The sequence below is a fragment of the Hyperoodon ampullatus genome, assembly GCF_949752795.1.
Source record: "Hyperoodon ampullatus genome assembly, chromosome: 16".
In the NCBI taxonomy this organism is placed as follows: Eukaryota; Metazoa; Chordata; class Mammalia; order Artiodactyla; family Ziphiidae; genus Hyperoodon; species Hyperoodon ampullatus.
In genome coordinates this window covers 11,956,464-11,982,662 of record NC_136929.1, presented here as the reverse complement: position 1 = coordinate 11,982,662, position 26,199 = coordinate 11,956,464, and the positions used below count along the sequence as shown (strand labels likewise).

Here is a 26,199-nt window from a genome sequence, read left to right as displayed (position 1 = left end):
TGCAGAATAATATGTTAGCATTTATATAATATGTTAAATGTACAAAACACAGCCACATATTATTATGATAGGTATATTGGTAAAGATATGAAAATCAAATGGAAGTATTTCCAGAAAACTTATAATAGTGGTTGTCTCCAGTTGAGGTTGTGGGGGAAGAAGGGAATGGAGTACAGATGATGTTTAAAAAAGAATTTCAAGTATAACTGATACTTTTATTTCTTTAAAAAATGTTGAAGCTGAAAAGACAACACAGTAACAGGTGTTGAATCTGGGTGGTGGGAATATGGTTGTTTCGATCTTCGTGCTTTTCAGTAACTTTTTGAGTTTCTCAAGGTTATAAAAAGCAGGTATAACTTTTTTTTTTTTTTTCATTCAGACTGACCCGGGAAAAATTCATATAACTCAGGCAACCCTCTTTGGTTCAGTAACAAGATTATTACTCATCCATCCTTTTTGGAATTGCCTCTATTAACTTGAATAGGGGAAGCATATGTGTGAACATAGTAAGTAACATGTTACCATGGAGACATTTACCTGTGCACCTTGGTTATTTCTTCAATACTTCTAATGTGGTATTAAATATTATGTGGGGAAAACAAAGAATAACAAAAAGAGAATACTTTGTAAGGCACTTTCTGGAAAACAGACTCAAATCCGACTTAAGTCAGCAATGTATTTCACTTCACCAAATACTGAAGTCAAAAAATAGCAGTAACTACAACATGATTTTAATAATTTACTATAATATATTTGTTAATCATTTCAATATCATTCTATGAAGAGCAGAAGATTTAAGATGATGTTACCTTGGCAAGTTCAGGCAGGTAGCTATCTAAACCGGAAACAGAACCTTCTATTTTGCTTTGTTCATCATCTAAAACAGCAAAACAGATTACCTAAGTCACTCATAGTTGAAAGCATTTTATTTAAAACAGGAGGAGGAAGGCCGTTTCTCTTATGTGCCCTTTAACACAGTGGTTTTCAACTCTGGATGCCCAACAGAAACACCTCCTCAGAGCTTTTAAAAAATGCTGATGCCAGGCCCAGTGGTGAGAGCTGAACATTGATGGCTGGAGCAGCACGGACAGTGTCTAACCAGAACTGTCAAGAGCTATGGACAGCAGCCCACATGGCCACACCCACCAGGCACCAGCCCAGGCCAACTAAACCAGAATCTCTGGTGGGACAAAGGAAAGAGTACTTGTTAAAAGTGTCCAGGGACTTCTAAGGCACAGCCAGAGCTGGGAATCACCTGTCCAAGGGCCTGAAATAAAACATGAGTTGTCAAGAACATAGCCAGATTTTCCCAACCAATTTAATCTGTGGCTTCTGCCCATCCTAACTTTGACTTGAAAATTCCAAAGGATATGATTAATGATAACAATAAAAACTATGATTAGTATTTGAAGTGCCGACTCTATGCCAGGTACTTGAGATGCATTATCTTGTTTAATCTTCCCATCGACCAGCAAGTTCCGTTTTTAGTCCCATTTTACAAGAGTGTAATCCAAGGCTCTGAAAACGTTAAGTGGCTCGTCTAAGGTCTCACAGCTGAAAAATGGTATTGCTGGGACTTGAACTCAGGTATTCCTTTCTGCCTCCAAAGCTGTGATTCTTCTCATTATACAAATGATGTCAGGGTAGGACATTCTACTGGGACAAAATCTTTGCTGACAGGTTATCTGTAAGGAGCTCATGTCTGTCCCACCTCCATGTACCTGTGCAGTAATCTGGCTACTTCCTCTGCCCTCTGGCAAAATAGAAGACACCCGCAGAGTGTGCATGCACCTGGGGAAAGCTATACCCGCCTACCTTCATGAGAGTCTCCGTTTCGCTTTTCTTGCATTGCAGCTTCAAAGTTGAGCTGGAGAATCTTGTTCAGAGTTGTGATCCACTCTTCCATTTCCACTTCACTGTCTGCTGCCAAAAGGTAACTACTTTTGTCCTGCATCTTGAGCTCAAAAGCAAAACGCCTGACTTTGTTGTTCTGAAACAGAAAAAGGGTAAAGAGACGCATTTTAGAAGAACTGGAACAGCCTTAAAAATTCTTCTCTTTATTATCTGCTGATGGGTACTATCTCATCGGCATTTCGGACCAAGTTATTTAAAAAGGCAAGCCCCTTCCCAATAAACCCCCATCTGTATCCACCTTCCCTGAATTATTTTCTTCATGGCTTTATTTTCCCATCTGACACATTACACATTACACATTTTACATATTTATTTGTTTGTCCCACCCAATGAAATGGAAGCTCTTCAGAGCAGAGATTTCTTTTGTTCAATGCTACATCCCTATTTCTAGAACACTGCTTGGCAAATAATAGGCTCTTGAAAAATATCTGAATGAATGAAATTTCATTGAAAATTTTCAGTTCCTCTAGCTCCTATCTTTTTTAATGAAGTAGTATGTGGTATCACATTTTAAAAGCAAACCATTATCTATCAGTATGTCTGATTTCCTTACCTGGAACTTTCTCATCATTTATGAGGCCCAAAAGGTATTTAGACACCATGTCTACCTTCCTCCAGCTTCCCTCATGCCTCCAGCTTTTATGCCTGTGAAAGGTATCTTACTCAAAGTATAAAAACCGCAGTCCATGTGCATTAAATGACGAAGGATGAACGTGCACGAGGCCAGGGTTTCTCCACTTTGGCACTACTGACGCTTGGGGCCGATAACTGTTATGGGGACCGTCCTGTGCACTGTAGCCTGTTTAGAAGCAGCCTGGCCTTACTCCTTAGATGCCAGTAGCATATCCCCCCAGTTGTGAAGATCAAAACATGTCTTCAGATATTATCAAACATCCCCTGGGGGGTAAAATCGCCCTGGTGACTGCACTAGATAGAGGTTCAGCGCCAAGGAACATGACACAAGACTCCTGGTACTTACAGGCTGAGGGACGTGACATCACAAACTCCCACCAACGTGCGGCGTCCGAGCAGAGCCCTTGCCCACTAAAATTCTAGCTGGTTAGCCGCAGTCCCTGAGGGGGCTCTCAGCGAATGTCTTGGGGACAGGGTGGCCCTCCCAAAGTCGCCTCTGTGACCTCTGCAGCATGGTTCTCAAGAGAGAACTGCTCCCAGCAGAGCATGCAGACCACTGTGCACAAGGCCTCACACCTCACTTCACAGCAAGAGTCCGAGAAGGGGTCAAAGGCCAGATATGAAAGGAGTTCTCTCCCCTGCGCTCCTCACCTACTCATTACTATGAAAATAAGTTAAAAGTAGGGTGAGCATTAGGCCTTGATTCTTAATTATTCCTCTTTCTGAGTCTCAGTTTCCTTATCTGCAAAAGAAGTGTAATCAACTTCAAGGTTCTAAAATACTTTTAGGGCTCAAGATTCGTAACTGGATTCTTTTCAGGTCTATTTTTAAATTTTAGTATAGGCATTTCTTTGAACTCATAGCATTAATCAACTAATTTTTTTACAATGTCCAAAAGCAATATTAAAAAAAAAAAACCTGAAATACTTAAGCCACAACTTTTGGAGGTGAGCTTACAAACAGATGTGGAGATAAAAACAAATTATTTAAACATGTTGAAGTCTTAGACACAATTCATTAAATGTAAAACACCATCAGCCACACCTGCAAAAAGAATATGAAGGAAGGGATGGCCACTGAAGTCAGAACTTTAGATTCCGAAATGTATTCCAGAGACTGAATGATCGGGGACTCTGTACTGTAAATCATCTATACTCTGCTGAAGACAGGCAACAAAACTCTCATAAAACAAAACTAATTACTGCTACTTTCCAAATGAGGTTGCCAAATATATTTAGTTTTGCTTTAAACATTTTTTTAAAGTCAATGCCAGAAAACTCAACTAAAATGTAACTGAAAAGGTCTCTCAGCTTAAGAATACAAATCAAACTCCCACTTGGGAATCCCACACAAGAAGTTACTTCACTGTCATTGACAATTCGCTCTGGTACTCCTTCCTTTATGCGGTGAATAAACATACTTTGATATAATTTGGTTTCTACAGTGGCAGCTTTCAGCTGAGTTTGGGTTACAAGCTGAGATTGCCATGTGCCAATTAGCTGTTGACGCAAAAATACTTCTCAATGAATATTAAGTGGTGCTATCACCTTGATCTAGGGTTTGGTCCTGCACGAGAGGACCAAAAACAATGTTTTTGGGGTTTTTTTTGTTGTTGTTTTTAAATTAGTCACCAGTAACTAAAAATACCAAGATTTAGCTAAAATTTTGTATTTCTGGTTTTCTTGAAACAGATAAGCTGGCAGTGCCACCCAGCACATCAGCTGCCCCTTTAAACAGGACCACTTGTGCTCCAGTTTGTCACAGTCCCCAGCATTCCCTATCGCTTTACGCCCAGGCCTCCTCTTTCACTTAATTTATCTGCTTGGCCCCTGTAGCCATCTGAGTTTGGACCCCCAACTTCCATGCTGACCATGATGAAGCAACAAGGTCTGGACTTATTCTCCCAACATAACTACTAGAAATAACTGGGCAAAACAGATGAAACAACTGTTTTTAAGGTATTTTGCAACCATCAGGGCAGCCCTGTGATCCCTGATAGAAAGGAAATAGAGGAGGTGAGCCCTACCATCACCTCATCACTTTCTGCCTGGAGGCCATATCTGGACCCAGGAAGGTGAGCCTGAACAGAGTCCAACAGTCTTGCTAACTGAGGAGGCTGCCCAGAGTTCAGAAGACCCAGGTAGCTAGAACATGCAGGACAGAGCCTCCAGAACAAGAACAGACTTCTCAGCACAAATAGATAACAGAGATCTAAACTTAGCAAAAACTCATTCATTACATGTTTATTTTCTCCTTATGTCATGCCTTAACAAAAAAGCTTACCAAAAAAATCAAAATCAAGACACAATGACCTAAATTTCAGGTCACCATAGATAAGAGATAAGGAGAAGATTGTGAAGAATAGGGAATAACATAAGACTCCAAAACAACACAAGCATCTAGAAGACAATGGAACGCCTTCAAATTCTAAGGTAAATTGCATCTAACTGTCAAAAAATTAAGATCTTACACATGATTTCCAGGAAGCTCCTGGAGGATGTGTTCCTCCAAAACAAGAAAGGAAAATGAGAAAGAAGACGACATAGGATCCTGGAAACAAGGAATCTGACACAGGCAGGACAGCAAAGGGAATTTCCAGGATGGTGACTGTGCAGAGGCTGAGGAAGAAGTCAGTCCAGCTTAGAGCATGAAGGAGGGTTGTAGGAGCTAAAGTCCCCTCTAGCATCACATCATGTCCACAACTAATGAATGAAGAGCAGCGAACAATCCTTATCTAGCAATATGGAGGCAAATCCCAAGGAAAAAAACAGTGGAAAAAGTTGAAAATGACCATTTCAGGGAGTGGGGAGTAGGTGAAGTGAGGTGATGCTGGCAGGACTGTGCCTTTAGTGCTACCTCTCTGTACTGTTTGACATTTAAACCAGATGAATGTATTATTTGGATGAAAATGCAATTTAATTTTAAGTAAACATGTGAATGCATAAGCAGGTATACCTGAGGGTCAAACCAGAGCTGTGTCTCTAACCTTAGTCACACTGGCCCCACAAGACAACCTTTCTTAGAGAACCAAGCTTTGGGCTAATGTCACCAGTGAACACTGAGTCACCTTAAGGAAGAATTCTCTGATAATGGTGACTGCGTCTATTGTGAGGAGGTGTCAAGAAGATTGTTCGTTCATCACACAGGGCCCTCTGTATGAGGGCCCCCAAGAGAAACGTCTGAATGGGCTTCATTCTGAGATTACTCGGGCAGCTTCTGACTAATTGGACTGTTTGTATCTACAGACACTGTGCAACTGAACGGGTCTCCAAGCTAGAAAGCTGGTTTGTCACCCACCATAGCAGGTGTTAGGTCTTTAAAATATATGCTTTTTCCTTAACTTAATCCCACTTCATCTCCTCCCTACCCTGACTCCTTTCACACCACTTTAAATTTATATTAGCCTGTGTTTTTTGTATCCCTGTAAATTGCTGCCTTAGATCTTCCTGGAAAACGGGATGGGAGTGGATGAATGGATGGACGGACGAACAGACAGATGGGGAAACTGCCAACCTGCTTTCAAAGGCAATTCTACAAAGGCATGGAAGGAGGCACACCAAACTGGTAATGGTAGCTCTTTGAGAAAGGGAGCTATGGGGGTCAACAGGGACTTCTGCACTACCTGTATTGTCTAACATTTCATAATACAAATACATTCATGTATCATGTATAACTAAAATAACTTTTAAGACTAACTCTACAACTGTAACAGCACTATGATAACAAACCCTAACCCCAACCCTAATATTGGCTGAATGCTTACCATGTGCCAGCACTGTTCTAAGCTCTTTACATGTATTGATTAATCCTCTCCATAACCATATTCAGTACTATCATTATCCCTATTTAACAAATGAGGAACCTGAGGCACAGAGAAGTTGAAAAATATCTCCAAGGTTATAGAGCTGTAAGTGGTAGAGCAGGGATCTGAACTCAGTCTGAATCTGAAACCCAGTCTCTTGGCCAATATACTACTGTGCCATTGATACTATCATGATAAAAGTCATCACAGAGATGCTAAGAACTGTTCTGAATATTTCCAAGTTAACTCATCCAATCCTCTTACCCTATTAAGGAAATATCATCATTATCTGAATTTTGCATGTGAAGAAACTTCAGTTAATAGCCAGTCCAAGGTCACATAGTTAAAAAGTAGCTGAGGACTTCCCTGGTGGAGGAGTGGTTAAGAATCCACCTGCCAATGCAGGGGACATGGGTTTGAGCCTTGGTCTGGGAAGATCCCACATGCCACGGAGCAATGAAGCCCGTGCACCACAACTACTGAGCCTGTGCTCTAGAGCCCGTGAGCCACAACTACTGAGCCTGTGTGCCACAACTACTTGAGCCTGTGCGCCACAACTACTTAAGCCCGCGTGCCTAAAGCCTGTGCTCCACAACAAGAGAAGCCACTGCAATGAGAAGCCCGCGCACCGCAACGAAGAGTAGCCCCCGCTCGCTGCAACTAGAGAAAGCCCGCGTGCAGCAATGAAGACCCAATGCAGCTGAAAATAAACAAATAAATAAATTTATATTTAAATTAAAAAAGTAGCCGAGCCAGGTTTTAAACGTAAACACTCACATGCAGAGCACCTGGGCCTCCTACAACAGAATTCTGCCTGTGTGTTGTACCCACTATCTTCTAAAATGACGAAAAACAAGCCTTTAACTCATTTTTAAGTCTGCTATTATACTTCTACCACGAATACTGCCATTTTTTGAAGTGTTTGCTTAGATTTGCTAATTCATAGATGGTACTTTTACAAATGAGAAAACTCAACGATAAAACTCGTTTTGTATTTACCTGAACCACACCCATACAGGAGTCCAGAAATATTGATCCTTTTGGTTCCTTGGAGATCTTTTCATCTTTATAAAAATTCAAATTGTAGGACCCATCACCAAGTTGAATCAAGTGGAAAAATCGCCTTTTAAACGACTGAGAGAAAAATACACACATAATTATGGTTTCAAGATGAAAACAGCCACAATCTCTCTCAATAACTCACAAGTACACCCTATGAAAAAACCATTTCAGTTCTCTCCAAAACAAATCTAATTCTGGCCAGCGCCCCAGGTAACTGGGTGAGTTAAGACTCTCCATCACATCTAATTTTACTGAATTTAAATTCTGTGGAGTTGGTTCACTAAGCATTCCTGGGTCATTCTTCTCACCCACAGAATCAGAGATTTTTACGTAACCACCCAGAAGCGGTACAGTGAATTCTAATTTGGGATGGAGCTCAGTCTAATTTGGGATGGAGCTCAGAAGGATGGAAACTTTCTCAGATCCCCAGGGTGTCTTGCTCACACAGAGTAGGAACTGTTCTCTGCCTCACGGAACTGGACGATTTTCCAGCCTCAGGATTACAACAATCAGCATTTCCCCTGATTTAACGTTTATCCCCTGCCCATCCTACCTCACTTCCATTGTTTCTCTTTATTATTAATTCTGGCCTTTCACTGGTCCTACTTCTGTCCTGAATAGTTTTTACACTAGTTTTACTTTTCTCTTGACAATCCCCTTCCAATTTAACCATTTTCCCTTTAGTCCTTGATTTTTGCTTTTCTTGACTTTATTGCAGGAAGACCTCCATGAACGTGCTTAGGTGTAGCCCCTCCGTGATGTTCTACGAGGTACCAAGTATCCCTTTTGTAGTCAATACGGAGGAGAAAGGCTGTAAGGCGACTGCACCTTCACACCAGACTTACGATGATCTCATCACGCTGGTGGTTGGAGGGGGACAAGGGGAGCGGGTGGAAATGGGGCTGTACCAGTGGGGGTCGATCACCGATCACCAGGGAGGCATCTCACTAACCAGACAATGTCACTTTTGTCAGGAAAAACAGCATGCCCATTCATCTTGAGCATCATTCCCAAGACCCACAGGAAAAAAAGGGCTTAGTAAGGGGAGAGCAGGGTGATGGGCCTCCTTACCCTCATGGTCACGCTTATTGCACTGTTCATGTTGCCTTTGTACAGCCATCCGTGCTTGGTGATCCCGCCCTTCTGAGAGCCGAGGGAAGCAGCATCCTAGGAGACAAGGGCAACACCGCAATCGATCTCCCGTCATTACCGATGGGAAATGCATTCAATTCGTACCAGGTTGCCCCTCGTCCCTTTACTGGAGTAACCGTCGGGCACTCACACCTACTGTGTCCACTTACCAATAAAAGAGGCGGAACAAGCCTACATTTCTGCAAACTCTAGTCCATTAAAAAGCAAAGCTTGTTCTAGTCCAAGTTTTTTTTTTTTCCTCCCCAAGTGTTTTAAGTGTTTAATGAGCCACAAAAAGTACATACCATACTTAACCACTCAAGTTGTAAGGTCTCTCCCGGTTTGATGAAAAATGTTTTCACATTACACTCCCATATAGTTGGAGGACAAAAGCAAATTCCTGGAAAACTTCCCAGATGCTTAGTTCAGGGAAAGGTGAATAAGAAAGGAAGGAAATATGAGGCAGGCAATAAAGAAAGCAGAGATAAAATGCTGGGGCAACAGAAAAGAGGGAAAGAGAGAGGCAAGACCGCAACAGGGAGAGAGGAAAGGAGACAGAAAAGTGAAGGGCAACAGCTAGCAAAGTAAAGAAACATGTTTCCTCAAGTTCTGACCCGAACACTGAGATCTGGGTTTAAGGGCCTGGGGCTGCCAGCTGCTGCTATAAATAAGTCAGGCTTATATTTGCACATATAATGAGCAGACAGACAGATGAAATATACGCACACACACATACACAATGTGGCAGACCTTCCACCACATCCTGACCCCGCCCCTTCCTTACGCTCTAAGACCTCTGCCTTGTGACTCTGCCCCCTAAGACTGTGTCCAATACACACTCGAGTAGGAGCCTTAGGAAGCGAGGACTACCCTGTCAGGTCACCCAGCTCACACCTCCTGAGGACTAGTCTAATTATGATGCCTATTTTTGTAATCAAGTAGACAACTGCAGAAAGACCTGTCTTACGCTTTGTCTGAGACCACCTCAATTTTAATATTGGTGGTTTTACTGTTGTTATTATTAGTGATAACAGAAGTAACTTATCTGTCTAGGATTTTACAGTTTGGTGTGTGCGCTTATGTGCATTATTTCAATCGGTCCTCCTCTTACTATTAATCGGCACCTAGTTTTTAATATCTTATTTTTCATTTTGAATGACCACTCTTCCCAGAATATTCTTAAAGTGGTTTCTAAAATAATGTGCTACCATGGACGTTGTTAACACTCACAATTAGGCATCTAATACTGAGTACGGAAGAATAAGTAATGCGGAGATGGGCAGCACTAACTTTTATTACGTTTTCCTTGCTCAGGGGACACGGTCACCTTAACGCCTGGCTCTCTTTATACACTTCTCTGGCCATAACGTTCCTCCAATAGTAGGGGGAGTGGGCTTGTTAAATTCAGAGGTTCTGGGTACTATCTACTTTACTCAAAAGCCCTCACTGAAGAAACAGCCATTTAAAATCTACTGGCTGCCAGTTTGTTTCAAATAGCCTGCTGAAAAACAACCAAAACTCAGGATCTAAGTAATCTTGATCTTTTAACAATGTAGCCAAATCTTGTCCAGGACTTTGAAAATGATCTCAGAACAAATAAACAAGGACCAGAGGAACAGGCAATGCTAAGCAGTCAAGTTGAAACAGAGACCTTATTTCAATCAATCAAACAATACATTTTTAAAAATTCCTCCCCTGTTTCAAGAAACATTCCAATTCCTGTTTTGGCTAAATGTTGGTAATTCTCCAATGAATCTTCTAAATCTGTGAACTAAATCAATTCTTAGATCCGTAAGCAAGCATCCTACCTCATCTTTGTCCACCTCCTCATCAACTTCATAGACATGAACTGGAAGTTTATCCAACTTGGCCACTTTGCTTTAAAAAGAAGAAAGAATCTTGTTTTATAATTACCTAATCTATGAAGAGATGCTGCATTTCTTCCCCCATCAAAGGAACCAGCATTTAACAAATCCAAAGCTGGCCCACTTGGCTAAAGAATAAAAACAATAGATGAAGTTGCTTTTCAAAAAGTGGGTGATCCAAGAGTTAGAGAGCTCCCAAAAGCTAGGTAGACAAGACGGCATGGCTTGTTGGGAGTTATGTAGATTACAAATGGGAAAGTGTATTAATAAATAAACACATGGTAGAATAACTTTTAATACGAAGTTTAAATGAGGTCACTCCATTTGAAGTGACTGGAAACCACAGTCTTGATGATGATGGTATTAACAACAAAAACAGGACAATAACGGTATCAGTCATTAGACAGTCATTAAACAGTTATTATGTGCTAGGCACTGTGCTGTACTTCACATGTGTTACCTCCTTTAGTCCTTTAGATGGTGGGGACTGGTGCTAAGACCACTTAATAGATGAGGACACTAAGGCTTACAGAGGGCACAGTAAGTAGATGATGCAGGCCGACTACAGAGTCTATGTTCTTTTTTTTTTTTTGCGTTACGTGGGCCTCTCACTGTTGTGGCCTCTCCCGTTGCGGGGCACAGGCTCCGGACGCGCAGGCTCAGCGGCCATGGCTCACGGGCCCAGCCGCTCCGCGGCATGTGGGATTTCCCGGACCAGGGCACGAACCCACGTCCCCTACATCAGCAGGCAGACTCTCAACCTCTGCGCCACCAGGGAAGCCCGAGAGTCTATGTTCTTAATCACTGTTACAACCTTCGTCTCCTTCTCATCACACAACTGAAATTCTTATTAACGCCCAGAGGTCAAATCCACCAGCAGTAAAAGTATATCGTATAAAATACACTGTATCCCCGGTCGGTTCTCTTTCAGTCATGAGAAGAGCATGAACAAACCTATCAGTGAAGACAGCTTTACCAACCAAACAGGAAGAATTAAGTCCCCAAATAAGTACTGGCTACATACAGAAGTAAGGAGCATACCCATCTGGAGAAGACAATGCTGGAAGGGAGTGTTCTCAGCCGAGGTTTAAAAAGAGGCAATTGGGAAGTTGGCTGGACACTCTTAAGGAGTGGCTGAACCACACAAACAGATGAAACAAACAGCTAGGACCACTGAGAATAGTATAAACATTTCAAAGTCATAGATGCAACAAACCCTAAGAAAAATTTATTAATAGGGTCTTAATTAAAATTTTCATTGGCAACAGTTACTTTTGAAACACAATCCATTATTTGCTTTCAATTTTCATAATAAACTAAAATCTGCCAACTGTGTTATTTCAGGATGTACCATTTTATAACAGATACCCTCTCAAGGCAAGGCCTAGCTATACCTGGTTTACTTTAACTACTGCTCATCAATCTAAACACACGTGCTTTTGGTATATTTTAGAATGAGTTAATGCTTTAAAGGAGGTAAAGAAATTTGGGGAAATGCTTGTTCTTTGATGTATATTTTTTAAATATAAAACTTGTTCAATATAAAATGCTTTTCATGTCTTTTCAAAATATTCTTTTTAAGATAAAACACACCTCAGCATATTTCAATACACTTACATTTTATCTTCTGTTTCTCACTGAAAAAAATCTCACCTGTTTTTGTTTTATCAGTGGTACCCTGAGCAGAATCACTGAACATAATTAAACCATCCATGTGTTTCTTACCATCTACCAATTCCCAGAGTACTAGGTTTGAGTACTATTAACAAATACCCTGTAAACAATAGCTAACCCATATACACACAAACCATCTAGAAATATTTTCTCTAATCACTCTGATTGCATGTGAAGTTACACATCTCCCTAGGCATTTCAAGTACAAAGAACTTTCCCTGTGTGTATAACCCCATCTTGTGTGGTCTGATCATTTACTCACTTTGGAAGCTGTCGAAACTCTCCTGAGTAATCTTCATATTTGTAGTTCACAAGATGCCAGTCAGAGTTATAGGTTTTGATGCACTATTTGGGCGGGGGAGGGGAGCATAAACAAAAAGCATAAGAGAAAAAGAAAAAAGACATGTGGTGACTTTTGGAGAACATTCGGGAAAGTTTATGAATGCACACCCACACCAGTATCAAAAAAATTCTTTCCCCTCAACCCTCTCATGCCTGAAATGCCACCATTAGAGGCTCCTATGAAGCTTAAGAACCACTGAAACGTTACACTTGGGAGAGGGGTCATTCCAGCCATCGTCATTCATGATCCGAGAGCAGATGTTACCAGGAGACAAACCTCACCTCCTCTTGCTGCATTTACATAACAATGTGCTGTTTCTGACTTAAAACCACTTGGCTCCTAAGAAGTCACGTGGGCTTCTAGAAGAACATGAAAGTAAATGGAAAGTGTGAACCTAAAGATACTTTCATAGTATTTACTAATATTAAAACTTGCTCATTAGTCAATATTACATACCTTGGCCCTCAGAGTTTCATTTTATTTATAAGGGACAGTGTGAGGTAATTAGGAAGAAAGATTTAGATTCCAATTCACAGTGGCACCATGACCTCTTCACGTGTACATGTGTGCGTGCATGTGTACAAATGTACAAAGTATGGAGCAGTCCATTGCCCGGATTCCACGGTGACACCAACCTACACGGACTGCATTAAGCTACCTCGCTATCTGACAAGCTCGACCAGCCAGCATGGTGTCTTTCATTCACCTGTCCAGGAGGATCCACTGAGTAGTGTGTGGAGTCTTAAGGTTATAAGGTCTCCTCCACCAGATCGTCAAATATGAATGAGTCACAATCAACAGGTGAAGCATTTGACTTATTTTCCATCAGCGAACTTGCTTTTCCGTATGGACAGCTCTAGACTACACGTATATAGAGGTCAGTGTGGCAAAAAATGAATGAATAAAGTGAAACATAGGTAGTTAAATGTATCAGTTGTACCTAGTTGACTTGACTCTGGCTGTAACATCATGAACAAAGTCTCTATTCTGTTGACTTCACTTCGCTGTTTATCCTGTGAACCTTTTTATCTATTTCATACTTCATGCCCGCAGGCTTTCTGAAGCAAAAACCCCAAGGTCATGAAAGTAACTACAGCTAATGCCTCTCGTGCCAGGCTCTACACTAAGCACTCTATTGGCAAGGCTGTGAACGGAAGGTAGAGTAAGTTTTTTATATGATCATTCTGAGGTGGAATAAAGAGCAGAGAAGGGTTAAAAACAAAGTCAGATGTGGGAGCTGAACAACGTTTCAATTTCTTTGTTATGTAGTTACAAATGTTTTTAAATACCATTTTATTCTTATAAATGCTTTTTTTTTTTAATTTCAAAGCATTTTCACATTTAGAACATCAGATATCCACACTCAAAATCACATTCCAAAACCAGTATGACTTCAGATTATAGGTTTGGGTTTTCCCATCCTATCCCTGGGTCCATTAGCACAGCTAAGTCAGGTCAGACTATGTATGACACGGTCTTGTGGACATGCTCCTATTATCTTTGTTCTGGTTTTTCACCAAGCCCTTCAACTTCAACTTTCATACCACCAAAGTCTCTTGTAGGATATTAAACCTATTCCGAAGCATAAAATGTACCTGCCCAATTAAAAATAAATAAATAAGTATACACTTGTACATAATCAGTGCATTTATGAACAGAACACCTCAGTGCCCAGATTTTTAATATCTTAGGGAAAATGGCTAAGAAAGATAATTACAATGTTTAAACATTTTAAATTATAAGGAACTGCAAAAAACACAGTTAACCAGGTTAAGTAACTAGCGTCACTCATTTAATAAGCCATTGTTGACCACCCACAAGGCAGGCACACAGAACAAGGCAAGCAACCCACACCCCTCTGGAGGTGTAGAAAGTCTAAGAGACAAGGGGTTCAATCAGAAATCAGTACCCAGAGAACTGCATCTCTAAAGAGACAGGGATCTGACTGGGCTGATTTCATGACTGACCTTTCAAACTTGTGAAATTCAATAATATTTTGAAGTTATACTGGAAGGTTTTTGAAGTTTTTTTTTTTGTTTTGTTTAAAGCCATTAGGTCATCCTCCTGTGGACAAGAGTACGGGGCGGAAGCGCTGTTGCGCTCCACCCTGGTGGAAGAGGCCCAGGAGGGTGTAGCTATGTTGGCTCCTGCCCCACAGGGTGAAGTTGCTATTGCCCAACCTGCAGTGATGAGAGAACTTAATGGAGAGTTGTCCCTCAAACATAATATTTTTTTTAAGAAACTGGGAGAACTGAATTAGTAATTAACAATTTTACTATATGCTTTAAAACAAGGATCAACAAATTTTTTTCTGCAAAAGGCCAGATAGCAAGTATTTTCAGCTTTGAGGGACACACTGTGTCTATTGCAGCCATTGGTGTCTGAGCTGTAATGTGAAGTAGTCACAGGCATATGTGAGCGGGCAAATGGGTGCAGCTGTGCCGCAGTGTACCTTTCTTTACAAAAACAGGCTGCAGGACAGTTCACCTAATGTCCTGCTTTAAAATAAATATTTGAGACTCTGTAAACATATTTGGCTGCGTTTGTCTTGCATTAATATTACGAATAGAGTGGCAAAGGAGGTAAGACAAGAAGTTACCTTTTCAGAATGACAAAAGAACACACTTCAAAAATTTTAACTATACATTCAAGTTTTCAAAAATCTCAGTAAAACTAAATGTTGTTATTGTAATGGGCCTTCGCTTAGAACAGCATAGCTTCCTTGTAGTGGGCAAATTTATTGATGGGCATATTTAGCTCCTAAATATCAACTAGAAAAATGGGGATAAAAATACACTATTTTTTAAATGAAGGAGCACTCCAAGAAACAAAATTAAAACACCTAACTCGTTCATCCTATCTAAAGGCACCTGGAGGAAGAAACAAACACCTCAAGACAGAAAAAGCAAGCAATCTCAAAGCAATAATTTTTCTTTCCTCCTTAACGAAAGAGTCGTTTTCTGTGTGTTCAAACAAAAGTAATAATAATCATATATTGATCAGGGATAGTTAGGCTCTGCTCATTGTTACCTGGTACTTCATGAATATTGAACTAATCTTGATAATAAATTACAAGTATAAACATATAAATGAAGTCAATGAATACATAAGTGCATGTGCTGAGTCTCCATTAAAAACAATATCAAAGTCTGCTAAGTGTCCAAGTGAGTTCATTCACAAGTTACTCCTATTCTAAGGCTATGAAATAAGTTTTGTAGAATTCATGTTTTGTCATCAAATTGACCCCTGTTGACATTTCTGTCCAAGTTTCAGACTCTGAAAACTTCTTATTATTTTTCTATTCTAACTTCCATCATAAAAATGTAATTATCTCTTTGACACTTTCTTGAAAATAGCACTGGAATTTTTAAAAGGGGAGGAGGCATAGAAGAAATACATTACCTCTGTAACAAATAAGCTCTGAGCTTCCTGCTGTGCGTTGGCAGGGATGGTGGAGCATACATACCGCCCCTGTCGTCTCAGGATGGCCGTCTGTGAAGGAAGCACCAGGACACGACTCAGTTAAGTGAAGACGTTAAGGTGCCAGCCTCCCAGGGCAGTGGGGCCCTTCCCCTTCCTCTGCAGTCGCACCCCGTGGACCTCAGACTCCAGCTGGCTCCTTAAACTTCAAAAGGTGGGGGCAGTGGCTCCCAAGTCCTTCTGGATCACGGGCCCAAGGACCCCTCCAGGCAGGAAAGAGGCCCCTTTCAGAGACCCTAACACTCCCCCACCCCAGGTGCTTGATCTAGTCCCACGAAGTTGCGTTTTACTTGCTTGGACTGCGGCAGTTTTAAAACTGTGGTAAAACAGACATAACATTCACCATTTGAACCATTTTTAAGTGTACAGTTCAGGGGCATTAAGTACATTCACATTGTTATACATCCATCTCTTAACTGCCTTTTACAACTGTTCTTATTCACTGCCACATCCCCAGTGGGATCCGTAGCAGGTCCTTAATATTTGTTGACTGAATCTGTGACTGTGAACACTACCTTCCCTCCTGTAACGGAGAACTGCTCCTGTTTCATGAGGCTTAAATGCTTACTCTAAATAATAAAATCTCTCATGACTTTAGGCAGCAACACATCTACCCTAATTAACACTGTAGTGTAGGGACTATAGTGTCAATTCGAGTTAACTAGGCCTTGGGCTTCAGGAAGGAATGTTCTAGATTTTTTCTCCCATGGACTGTAATCCTTGGATACTATTAACAGATCATAGTTATAAAAACAGCACACAAGAAACCAGCTTGTGGACAGAATCTATCCCATCGGTTCCTGAGGCTAATTACTAAGCTGGGATCTCCCAGCATCTGTTCCATCTGTTTTTCTTCTTCCTAAGATTGGAGGAAACTTTGGGTCAGATCTGTGGTCCCTCCTCCTCCAGCACAGGGGAAGAACTCCAGGGCATACATTTTTTTAATAATCTTATTTCCTGCCCATATTGTCTCCCTGTTGTGTCTGCTTCACCTGTCTTTACTCTTTGCTTGCACTGTGTCCATCTTTGAAAGCAATCTTAAATCCTACTTCTACAATAAGGCTTCCTTATTCTAAAGGAAGAGAAGGAAGGAACTCTGTTCTCTACCAAAATCCTTCACAGGTGAATTATTAATTCATTCAGCTTCCTCCACGAGGGCCTTCAACACCCTGGCTCTTGGCTTCTTTGTGAAAGTCACAAATGGTGACCCTTCTTACACACCTGGTTCCATGAAATGCCATAGAGATGAATGACAGTAGGCCCTGGAGGCATAATCTATTCAAAAAGCTTCAAAGTAAAACATCGATTGTAAGAGATTGTCAAAACTGTTAAGAATCAGGTATACCAGTAAAGGGGAATTAAGAAATTATGTGCACTTCAAAGAAGGACACATTCTATACCCCCACTTACTGCGTCTCATCTTCATTTATTTGGGTCTATCACGATTTTTTGAAACTAATTATCATACTTTAAAAATGTTCATGAAATGGCTCAGGTCAAGAAATAGGACTATTAGGGTCATTTCCAGCTCATTCCCCATCAGAACATTAGGAAGAAATAAAATTTATTACAGAATTTTCCTAGTGGAATTACCAACTCAAGAAACTTTAATTATGTGACACTTTTCCAAACACCCCTTTAAGGTAAGAAAAATAATAGGAAATGAAACCTTTTTATTATTGTGGATCAAAGTGCATTACGATTTCAATTTAAAAAGAAAGCAACTTTACTCATTAAAGATAGATGACTTTTAACAGATAAGAGAGCACTGAGCATAATTAAACCAATCATCCATGTGTTTATTACCACCCACCAATACCAGAAGGGTGTAAGAGAGAAGAACACAGAAGCACAGGCTGGTACGAGAGGAAAGAGTCTAAGAGGGGAGTCTAAATCCGACAGGGAGGAGAAGCGGACATCAAGAAGATGAAGACGTGCACTGAGGCAAAGATGCTTAAGCTACACTGTACAGGATGAGTACAAGTTGTGTTTAGTACAAAAAGGAAGAGAAATGTGAAGATAAGCCTACCTTTAGAAAGTTAAAATAACAAAATCAAGTCATAATAGATGAGATTAGCTTTTTGCACACACATAAAAAGCAAACCCATTAAGTCCTAGAATTAAAAAAATATACGCCAAAGAAAAAACTGCCTAAAACTCTAATTAGCTTGAATTAAACATCTCAAGCTGCACCAACCTACAGCCTAGTCAATGGTTTTAACTAGGGAAAGCATGAGCCAACAGAAAGAACAGAGCTTGTATGACCAAAGCAATTCTGTCAATGTCTTTGTCACCCTTTAATAGGAAAGGCTGGGGTCCATCAGGCTGTGATCCACTGGGGGACTCCTGGACTTGGCTCCAATGAGGAGTCACTGTTTGATGTCACCAGTTGCCAAGGTCTTTCCTCTTGTTCCCTCTGCTTTGAGTTTAGCCTCACCAACCCACTTGTTCATTATAATTCCCATTTCGACTCTGCTAATCAGAGAACACACAGCCAATGAATGTATTCGGATCTGCTTATTAATTCTAGTTCTCAATGCACATTATTAAATGGTATTCTGGTTTGTTTAACTTCTCCATATATTTTATGTATTAAAAGTCACATTCAGGTAATAGTCTACTGTATGTCAAACCGATTCACATTAAATTTCTATAGTTTTATTTATCTGGCTTATAAAAGAGTCCAAATCAATACCTGCAGATTTATACTCAATGAACACTAAAGCTCTTCTCAAATATGAGCTTAATTTTCTTTTTCATGGTTGTGGTATTCTTTCCTACTTTCCTATTAACTAAAATCATATTCCTGCTAAAAGATGGGTCTATGTCCACCTTATATAAATCATCCTCAAGGCGGACATTCAAAGAACATCAGTCCCATCCCTTTGTTTGGAAATAAATTATTTCCATTCTACTAAAAAAGCTGTACATCTGCAAGGGGTAGGGGGAAAAAACTGCACACTATAAAGTGTGATAAGATGCGAAAATTAAATCTAAACATAGCTAGCATCTCAAACATCCTTTGGGATATAAATCTCACAGTACAAAATACAATTTAAAAATAAAAGCCTTCTTCTAGAAACTATAATAGATTCAATTATTTTCAGTCAATATTGTTTCCTAGGTTAAACACTGGCAGTGCTTGACGCACAGAAATCCTTAATTACCTTGGCCAAGAATGGGCGTGAGTCTTATGAGGCCTTCCACAAAATTTTTGGACTAATTGAAAAGGTAACTTAGGACTGCAAAAGGAGGAGAAAAAGGTGACGTCCTCTTCTAAAGGACTTATATAATGATGCATGGACACCTGAGAGCCTAGGCCAATCTTGATGGGACTTTTTTTTTTTTAATGATATGAACTGATGAAATGCAGAGGTGCCCCCGGATCCGAATATAAAGGGTACAATTTACCACTATCTCCAAGTCTAGTTAGGATGACAAATTTCAAATAGAGCCTTTTTTATTTTAAAAACTTTTTTTTTTTCCCTCTTGGTTGAAATGATTCTCTCCAAAAACTGGGGTCACTTTAATGGCTGAGCCGTAATCAGGAATGTGGGATGCTCCGCCCAGGGAAGCAGGGTCCCTCAAGGGAACACACAGAGGGACCACGTTTCCTCACCTGGGCACAACCCCGGGGGCCTCCGGGCATTTCCTGCCCCTCTTCTTCACCGCTCACTGCTCTTCCCTGATGGCCTGCTGTGGCCCTGTTTCTTTAGCTCTAACTTGGAATCGCTCTCATGAACATCCTGCCCCCAACCTGGCCAGGGCTCTGTCTTTCCTCCATAGGGTGCTGGCTAACACGCTACCTTGACCCCACTGAAGCTGGGATACCAAGAAGCTCAGGTTTCAAACCACAAGCAATGTGAAGCACATAACTTAATTAAACTTCCTATGGAAGAATTCGAGAAGTGATCTTGGAAAGAGGGTGGACTTGAGAGCCAGGAAACCTGAGTTCTCATCTGAGCTCTGCCTCTGATTAGCTGTGTAATCTTGGAGGAAAGTTTTAACTTTCCACATCCAGAATTTTATAGGATCTCTAAGGTTTTCTTTGTGGTTTAAAAACTCCATAGTTCCATGGAATTCTAAGTCTCTCTCTCACAAGTGGTTTATTGAGTGCTACGAATTGCTTTGTGAGAAACTAAAAACTTAAAAAAGACATCCAGAAAAAAGATGAATATGCTGTATCTTTTTTGATTTATAGTCATATTACCCCACTTACTTTTTTAATGAAAGGAATTGTTTTAATGTGTTTTTATGAAAGGAATTGGATTAAAAGGAGGGAAGATTCACTGTGTAGACTTAAATACAGGCGTTAGTATTAAGGAAGATGTTCTTTTGTGTCATCATTTCTTTATTTTTCTAATCCTCTCAACTCAGAAGGCACCAGATTTTATTAATCACTTTGCAATGGGCATTAAACTATAACAAAACAACCCTCTTAATTCCTGGTGGGAAGTATGCATATCTACTGGGTGTCTAAAGTATCATATTTTATAGGACTTACAATTCAGACATTGAAACAAAAGGCCCACCCTTCCCCTGGGACACAGGAACAATGAGCTGGAGACAATATCCCAGAGAAGTGGGTGGGCTGTAACCTGAGCCAGCTGTGCGGATCTACAAGGACTCTCCCCATCTCTCCTGTCCTAAGGAGCACAGGGCAGGGAGTGTCCGCCCTCAGACAGAAAACAGACATCACGGGCAGCCCAGGAGGTAGTGAGAGCTCAGAGACGGCTGCTCCACGGGTGTCCTAAGCAGAAGGAAGGCGAGGCCAAAGGGCACCACCTGAGACACAGAAGAGGTGAAGAGGGTTCTCCTCAGTAATCGGTCAGTAGGTATGGCTGCAGAACAGAGAGAGAGAAGGGATTCCTATGCTCCTGCCATCTTACCTCTAAGGTGGGCCTTGAGGCCTGGGGAGTGAGGGTAGGAGGGGCCAAGGCGCAGTGAAGGGAGGCAAGTGGATGTGGCGGAAATCAAAGCCCAGAGGTCTGGGTAAGACTGAGCTCTCAGGCGGGCACGGCCCATCTCCCTAGCTAAAGAGCAAGCCCTGGGTTGAATTTTTTTTGAGCTCAACTGCGCCAAGTGGAGTTTCAACTGCTCCCTGCTAGAGAGACGGCTCTCAACACCTCCTTCCTCTGTCTCTAGGTCCCTCTGAATCTGCTGGAAATAACCCCTTGGATGCATGTCTGTACATCAAACGTTTTGTATCCTGCGCAGTATTAAGCCTCACTTTAGACGAGGCTGGGAACTTAGCTGCAACTTACTGAGCACAGCAGTAATGGAACCTTTCCAAATATCTGGCAGATGCATTTGTTTCAGAGCAGATGACTCGCTTTTGAGAGGATTCAGTCCCAAGCTAGGCTGGAAACTGAAATCCACACAGGGCGTTCCCCGCGTCTCACTGCAGAGATCAGACCCACAGTGTTCCATGAAGATCAGACAAGTCCATTTCCAGGGAAGCAGTTTCCTGAGGATTCTCAATGTTTAATGCACTAATAATCAAGAAAACAAACAAGGCATGGGACAAGACAAGGGTCCAGAGAAAGATGTCCACTTAGGTTTCTGGAGGGACTTAATAAAAAACAACTCCCGAGAAACTAAGACATTACAAGGACGGAGCCTAATATGGGCGGAGACACGGACATCTCTCTGCCTCTCCCTGACAGAGCCCCTGCCCGGTGCCCAGGTTTCCATCTTTAACTGTCTCTCTCTCTTCCCTCAACAGCATCACCCTGTGACGTCAAGGACTTTCCTTGCTGCACATCCCCATGACAACGCACCGATTTAGGGGGCTCTTGTGTGAACCTCAGTGTGGCACCCTCCCTGACGGGGATGTCTGCCTTCCCTCAACCAGCCCTCTGCACAGCTGCCAGTCATCATTCTGAAACCCTTATCAATAGCGTCACGCCTCAGCTTCAGTTCTTTCAAGGACCCCCACAACCACTGCCATGAGAATAAAGTCCAGACTCCTCAGCACGACCTGACCTTTGGTGACCCGCGGTACTGACTTTTCTGGACTCCTCTCCTGCCCGTCTCTGACCCTCCAGCATGCGGGCTACTTCTGACTCCCTAACGTAGCAGGCCCTGTGCCTGGCTGCGGGGCTGCTCACTCCCACCCTCCTGCAGCACACGGCACACACGCAGTTCTGCAGAAATTACTCAGAAACCTTGCTGCATCACCTACCAGACTCAAGAACCTCAGACTGTGCTAGTCATCTTTGCTTCTCCAGCACCCTTACGTAACGTCTGGCCTAACATGAATGTCTGAATGAATGGGCAGTCGGGACTTTTAAATGGAATCACTTGGGGCTCCGAATGAGACAGTGTCTTAGCAACTGGTGAGACATCAGGTAGCTCTGTCACTGCATAGTGCCCTGTTTCCTAAAATGTCACATATGTACATTTATAAGTGTCAGTAGACCATTGACAGTCATAAAAATTTCATTCTGCTACCTTGAAAACCCCCTAAATTATGTATTACATAACAGCTTAGTCAAATGCAGTAAATTATAACTAAATAAGTTAAATGTTCAAAACCCTTAATGACCAGACTCATCAATTAGGGGGCAGGGGGTGTTTGGTATTACAGAGAAGCTGCTTTCTTTTTTTTTTTTTAATAAATTTATTTATTTTTGGCTGCGCTGGGTCTTCGTTGCTGCGCGCGGGCTTTCTCTAGTTGCAGCGAGCGGGGGCTACTCTTCACCACAGTGCGCGGGCTTCTTGTTGCGGTGGCTTCTCTTGTTGTGGAGCATGGGCTCTAGGCGCGCAGGCTTCAGTAGCTGTGGCACGTGGGCTCAGCAGTTGTGGCTCGTGGGCTCTAGAGCGCAGGCTCAGTAGTTGTGGTGCACGGGCTTAGTTGCTCCACGGCATGTGGGATCTTCCCGGACCAGGGCTAAAACCCGTGTCCCCTGCATTGGCAGGAGGATTCTTAACCACTGCGCCAGCAGGGAAGTCCCTCTAATCACTTAAGTATCACTGCAAAAGTGAGGACGGGGCTGGCTATCCAGAAAACCAGGAGAGGCCTTGCAGCCACCTGAGTGGACACGTGGCAGGTCCAGCTTCCCCATGAGTAAGGGGCTCAGCCTGCTCCACATCATATGACTTTGCAACTAAAAACTGCCATCCTCAAAAGTAAAACGATGTTACCTAGAGGAGAGGAAGAAGACTCCACTAAGCATCCTGGGCACTCAGCTCCCTCCCTGCTACCTGGCGGACAACAGCCAGTGTGTACAAAGAGCCTCCCTGAATGGTGGTATCTCTTTGGATTCTCACACATCTAATGAGAACCCCAATTTTAGGGCAAATGTTATCTCTGAATTACAGGTTAAGAAAGGTGAATTTACATGGGAGCATCATTTAAAAAAAAAAAAAAGGAAAGGTGAATTTTAGGAAGGTTTATGGGTTACTGAAATACCCAGATTAGTGACAGACAGACCTGGGGCTAAAATCTAGACCCAGATGACTACATCTCAGGTCTTGCCACTACCCTAGTGTCTAGAACAACTACCATTCTATTCGGTAACAGAGGCTTGAGGAAGAGGTAGGCAAGTGTAGCCTTTCATTTTCTAGTTGTCTGTGTATGGTTCTCTATGTCTTCTTTAGAATGCAATTTTAGTTGTTAAAAACACCATACCTTTGTGCGAATACCTAGCGTAGTGAATAGTGAATATGCTTCAGGTTAAAACATGTCCATTATTTATATACTTCCGATATCCCAATGAAGTTTCCTTTCAGGACTTGCCTTAGGGAGGCACACGCCTTCATTCACACGTAAGGCCTCGCTCGTGCATCAAGGATAATTTCACACAAGCCCCTCTGCGCGTTTACCAGCACCACCAGGACGGTCTGCTCAGAGCAGCCCTTCAAAGCCTGGGACGCCAGGCAAAGTCCTACCTTAAACACAGTGGGGCAGAGGTTATGCTTTGCGGATAAAATACTAAGCAGATGGGGAAGTCCTGACTGGGGGACTTCTGACATCAGGGGACTTCATGGAACTCCCTTAATTTGTCCTCACTGGATCTCAGGCACACACTCAAGGGTCCGTCAAACCCACACAGGACACGCGGCAGGGCCCGGGTTCCGCCAGGCAACCCTGGTAGGAAAAGGCAGAGGTATGGACACAGCAGGACCCATTCAGGTTGTAGGAACCACAGAGTGTGTGCCTAGTAATATGTTAAATGGCATCTGATGATTCTGAGGCCAACACCCAGGTTTTCTTTTTCTCGAAGGACTTCTGAGTTTTGTTTTTGCATGCTAACATGGCTCCCTCTCTTCTACTCTCCTGACCCACCACCTTGAGCTGTGCCCTTACGACCACAAAGGCAGCTGGTGCCGAGATCTCAAATCCATCCGTTTACTCAAAACATATTAAATGCTTACCACGAATTAAGCACTGTTGTAGGAACATCACACATGCAAAGGTGAATTTTCAAAAAGCTGTGGTTTATAATAAAAAACCAACAACTATGGTTTGCCACTCTCATAGCGGTTTTATTTTCTATTTGGGGAGAAAATAATAAAGTCTTACAGTTACAAATAACCATAATAAAGAATGATTTTCAGTGAATGCTAGAGATATGGTATAAATAAATCTGCACTGCTTGCACTGTCTTAAGATTTCACCTTGGCTCAAATCTTCCTCTGTCAATGCCTGTGAGTCGTGTTTAATCACCTAAGACGTATACATGAATCACATAGATAAAAGTGTTCTTCTACCGCTCACTGGTTACACATGAGGTCTGTGCTTACCCAATTCCCCTCACTGTAGAACCTTCACCGTTCTCTCTGACCTACTTAAAATGTGAGCAAACATTATTTTTAAAAAGCAAAGAAATTTTGAAAAAGAAAGGAAGAGAGAGAGTGAGTGAGAGAGAAGGGAGGGAGGGAGGAGGGAAAGAAAATGTGACCTGATAAGGGGAAAACATGCATACAGTAATGGACTACTAGACTCATGCAGTATCTTTTATTCTACCTGAGAAGAGAATAAAATCTTAGATTCACTTATGAAGGTAATATTTTGTGTGTGTGTGTTTTATTTCATCTAGTTATTTATGTAGGTAATCTCAACTCCCCACTCGATCATAAGTTTTCCTAAGCACTGCATGGTGTTTCTAACAAAAATCATGTCATACATTGCCGGTATGGTGGGGGGCAGGGGGGAAGAGCTACTTCCCTCACCGGGCTGTCTTGAGGAAAAATGAAGAAAATGTCTAAAGTGCTAGTAAACACAGAAATCAACCTGACAAGTTTTTCCTCTAATGGTGTCCACAAAAGGCACCGCAGCTCCCTGAGGTGCCCAGCTGCTGGGGCACCATCACACCGCATTCTGTATGAACGCCCCAGCTCCCTAGGAGAACAAAGAACGTGCATCAATCATGTCCCCTAGAGTTGCATCCCATGGAGCATGGCATGGGCCACCCTCCACTGAAGAACGGGCCTCCTCTGCTTGCACAGAGCACAGGGACCCAGAGGTACACCCGTGGGCAGTGAGGAAGACCAGAGTACCCACCTGGGTGCCACATCAGCTGAACCTCGCTGGTTACGGCCAGATTGTCCTCCTACCCTACAAGGCTGCTACCTTCATTTAGAAAGGATGGCACAAATCAAAGTTAATTATGGTTCTTCAGTATATTTCTGTATTTTCTGATTGAGAATCTGATATAGAAGCTGTTTTTCAAAAGCAATTTTCCCCTTCACCAAACGAACACTGAATTGTCATACTTCCAAGGCTGATATTCCTTTAAAGTGGGTGAGCTGAACACAAAGGTCTTAACAAATTAAGGAACAAATGTAACAGTCAAGGTAATAATAATGACCAAGGTTCCTAAATCACTTCTTTTCCTGTTGCATTTCTAACAAGAAAGGTTACAATATATACCTTCCAAGGGCCTAAGGATCCATGTCAAGCTTGGATTAAATGTTCAAAATAGTCCTTTGAGGAGCTACACCCATAACTTACTTCTTATTTCAGTTTGATTTTATGTATCATTTAAGTTCATTAGACCTGGTAGCTGGGCCGAACATTTTCACATCTATTAATCTTCTGAATTTCTATCCAACTATTCAGTGCTCACACATGTCAGCTCACCTTTCCTGTGGGCCCTCCACAGTTACCCCCACTCCACGCTGCCTACCCAGCACCCCACCTGTAGGATCGCAAACACGGCAACGCCCCGTCTCCCAGCACCACCTTCCATCCCTCCAGCTCCCCCACACCAGGCACTTCTGCTTGTTCAGCCTCAGGGTCCTCCCGTGTCTTCTTCTCCCCATCCAACATCCACCTCTGAACACTCCCC

At 42.0% G+C, this 26,199-nt stretch overlaps 1 protein-coding gene across 11 annotated transcripts in view; it reads right to left on the bottom strand.

Annotated features, from left to right (window-relative positions):
• Positions 1 to 26,199, bottom strand: part of DOCK9 (dedicator of cytokinesis 9) — a gene marked incomplete at both ends in the record, with an annotated part of 281,402 nt that overhangs the window by 119,402 nt on the left and 135,801 nt on the right. For all 11 annotated transcript variants that reach the window (XM_079721657.1, XM_079721649.1, XM_079721648.1 and 8 more), the window contains 7 exons: positions 810 to 877; positions 1,816 to 1,990; positions 7,349 to 7,483; positions 8,483 to 8,578; positions 10,351 to 10,420; positions 12,344 to 12,426; positions 15,827 to 15,916. In XM_079721657.1, coding sequence (XP_079577783.1) covers positions 810 to 877; positions 1,816 to 1,990; positions 7,349 to 7,483; positions 8,483 to 8,578; positions 10,351 to 10,420; positions 12,344 to 12,426; positions 15,827 to 15,916 — 717 coding nt within the window. The remainder of the gene's footprint in view (positions 1 to 809; positions 878 to 1,815; positions 1,991 to 7,348; positions 7,484 to 8,482; positions 8,579 to 10,350; positions 10,421 to 12,343; positions 12,427 to 15,826; positions 15,917 to 26,199) is intronic.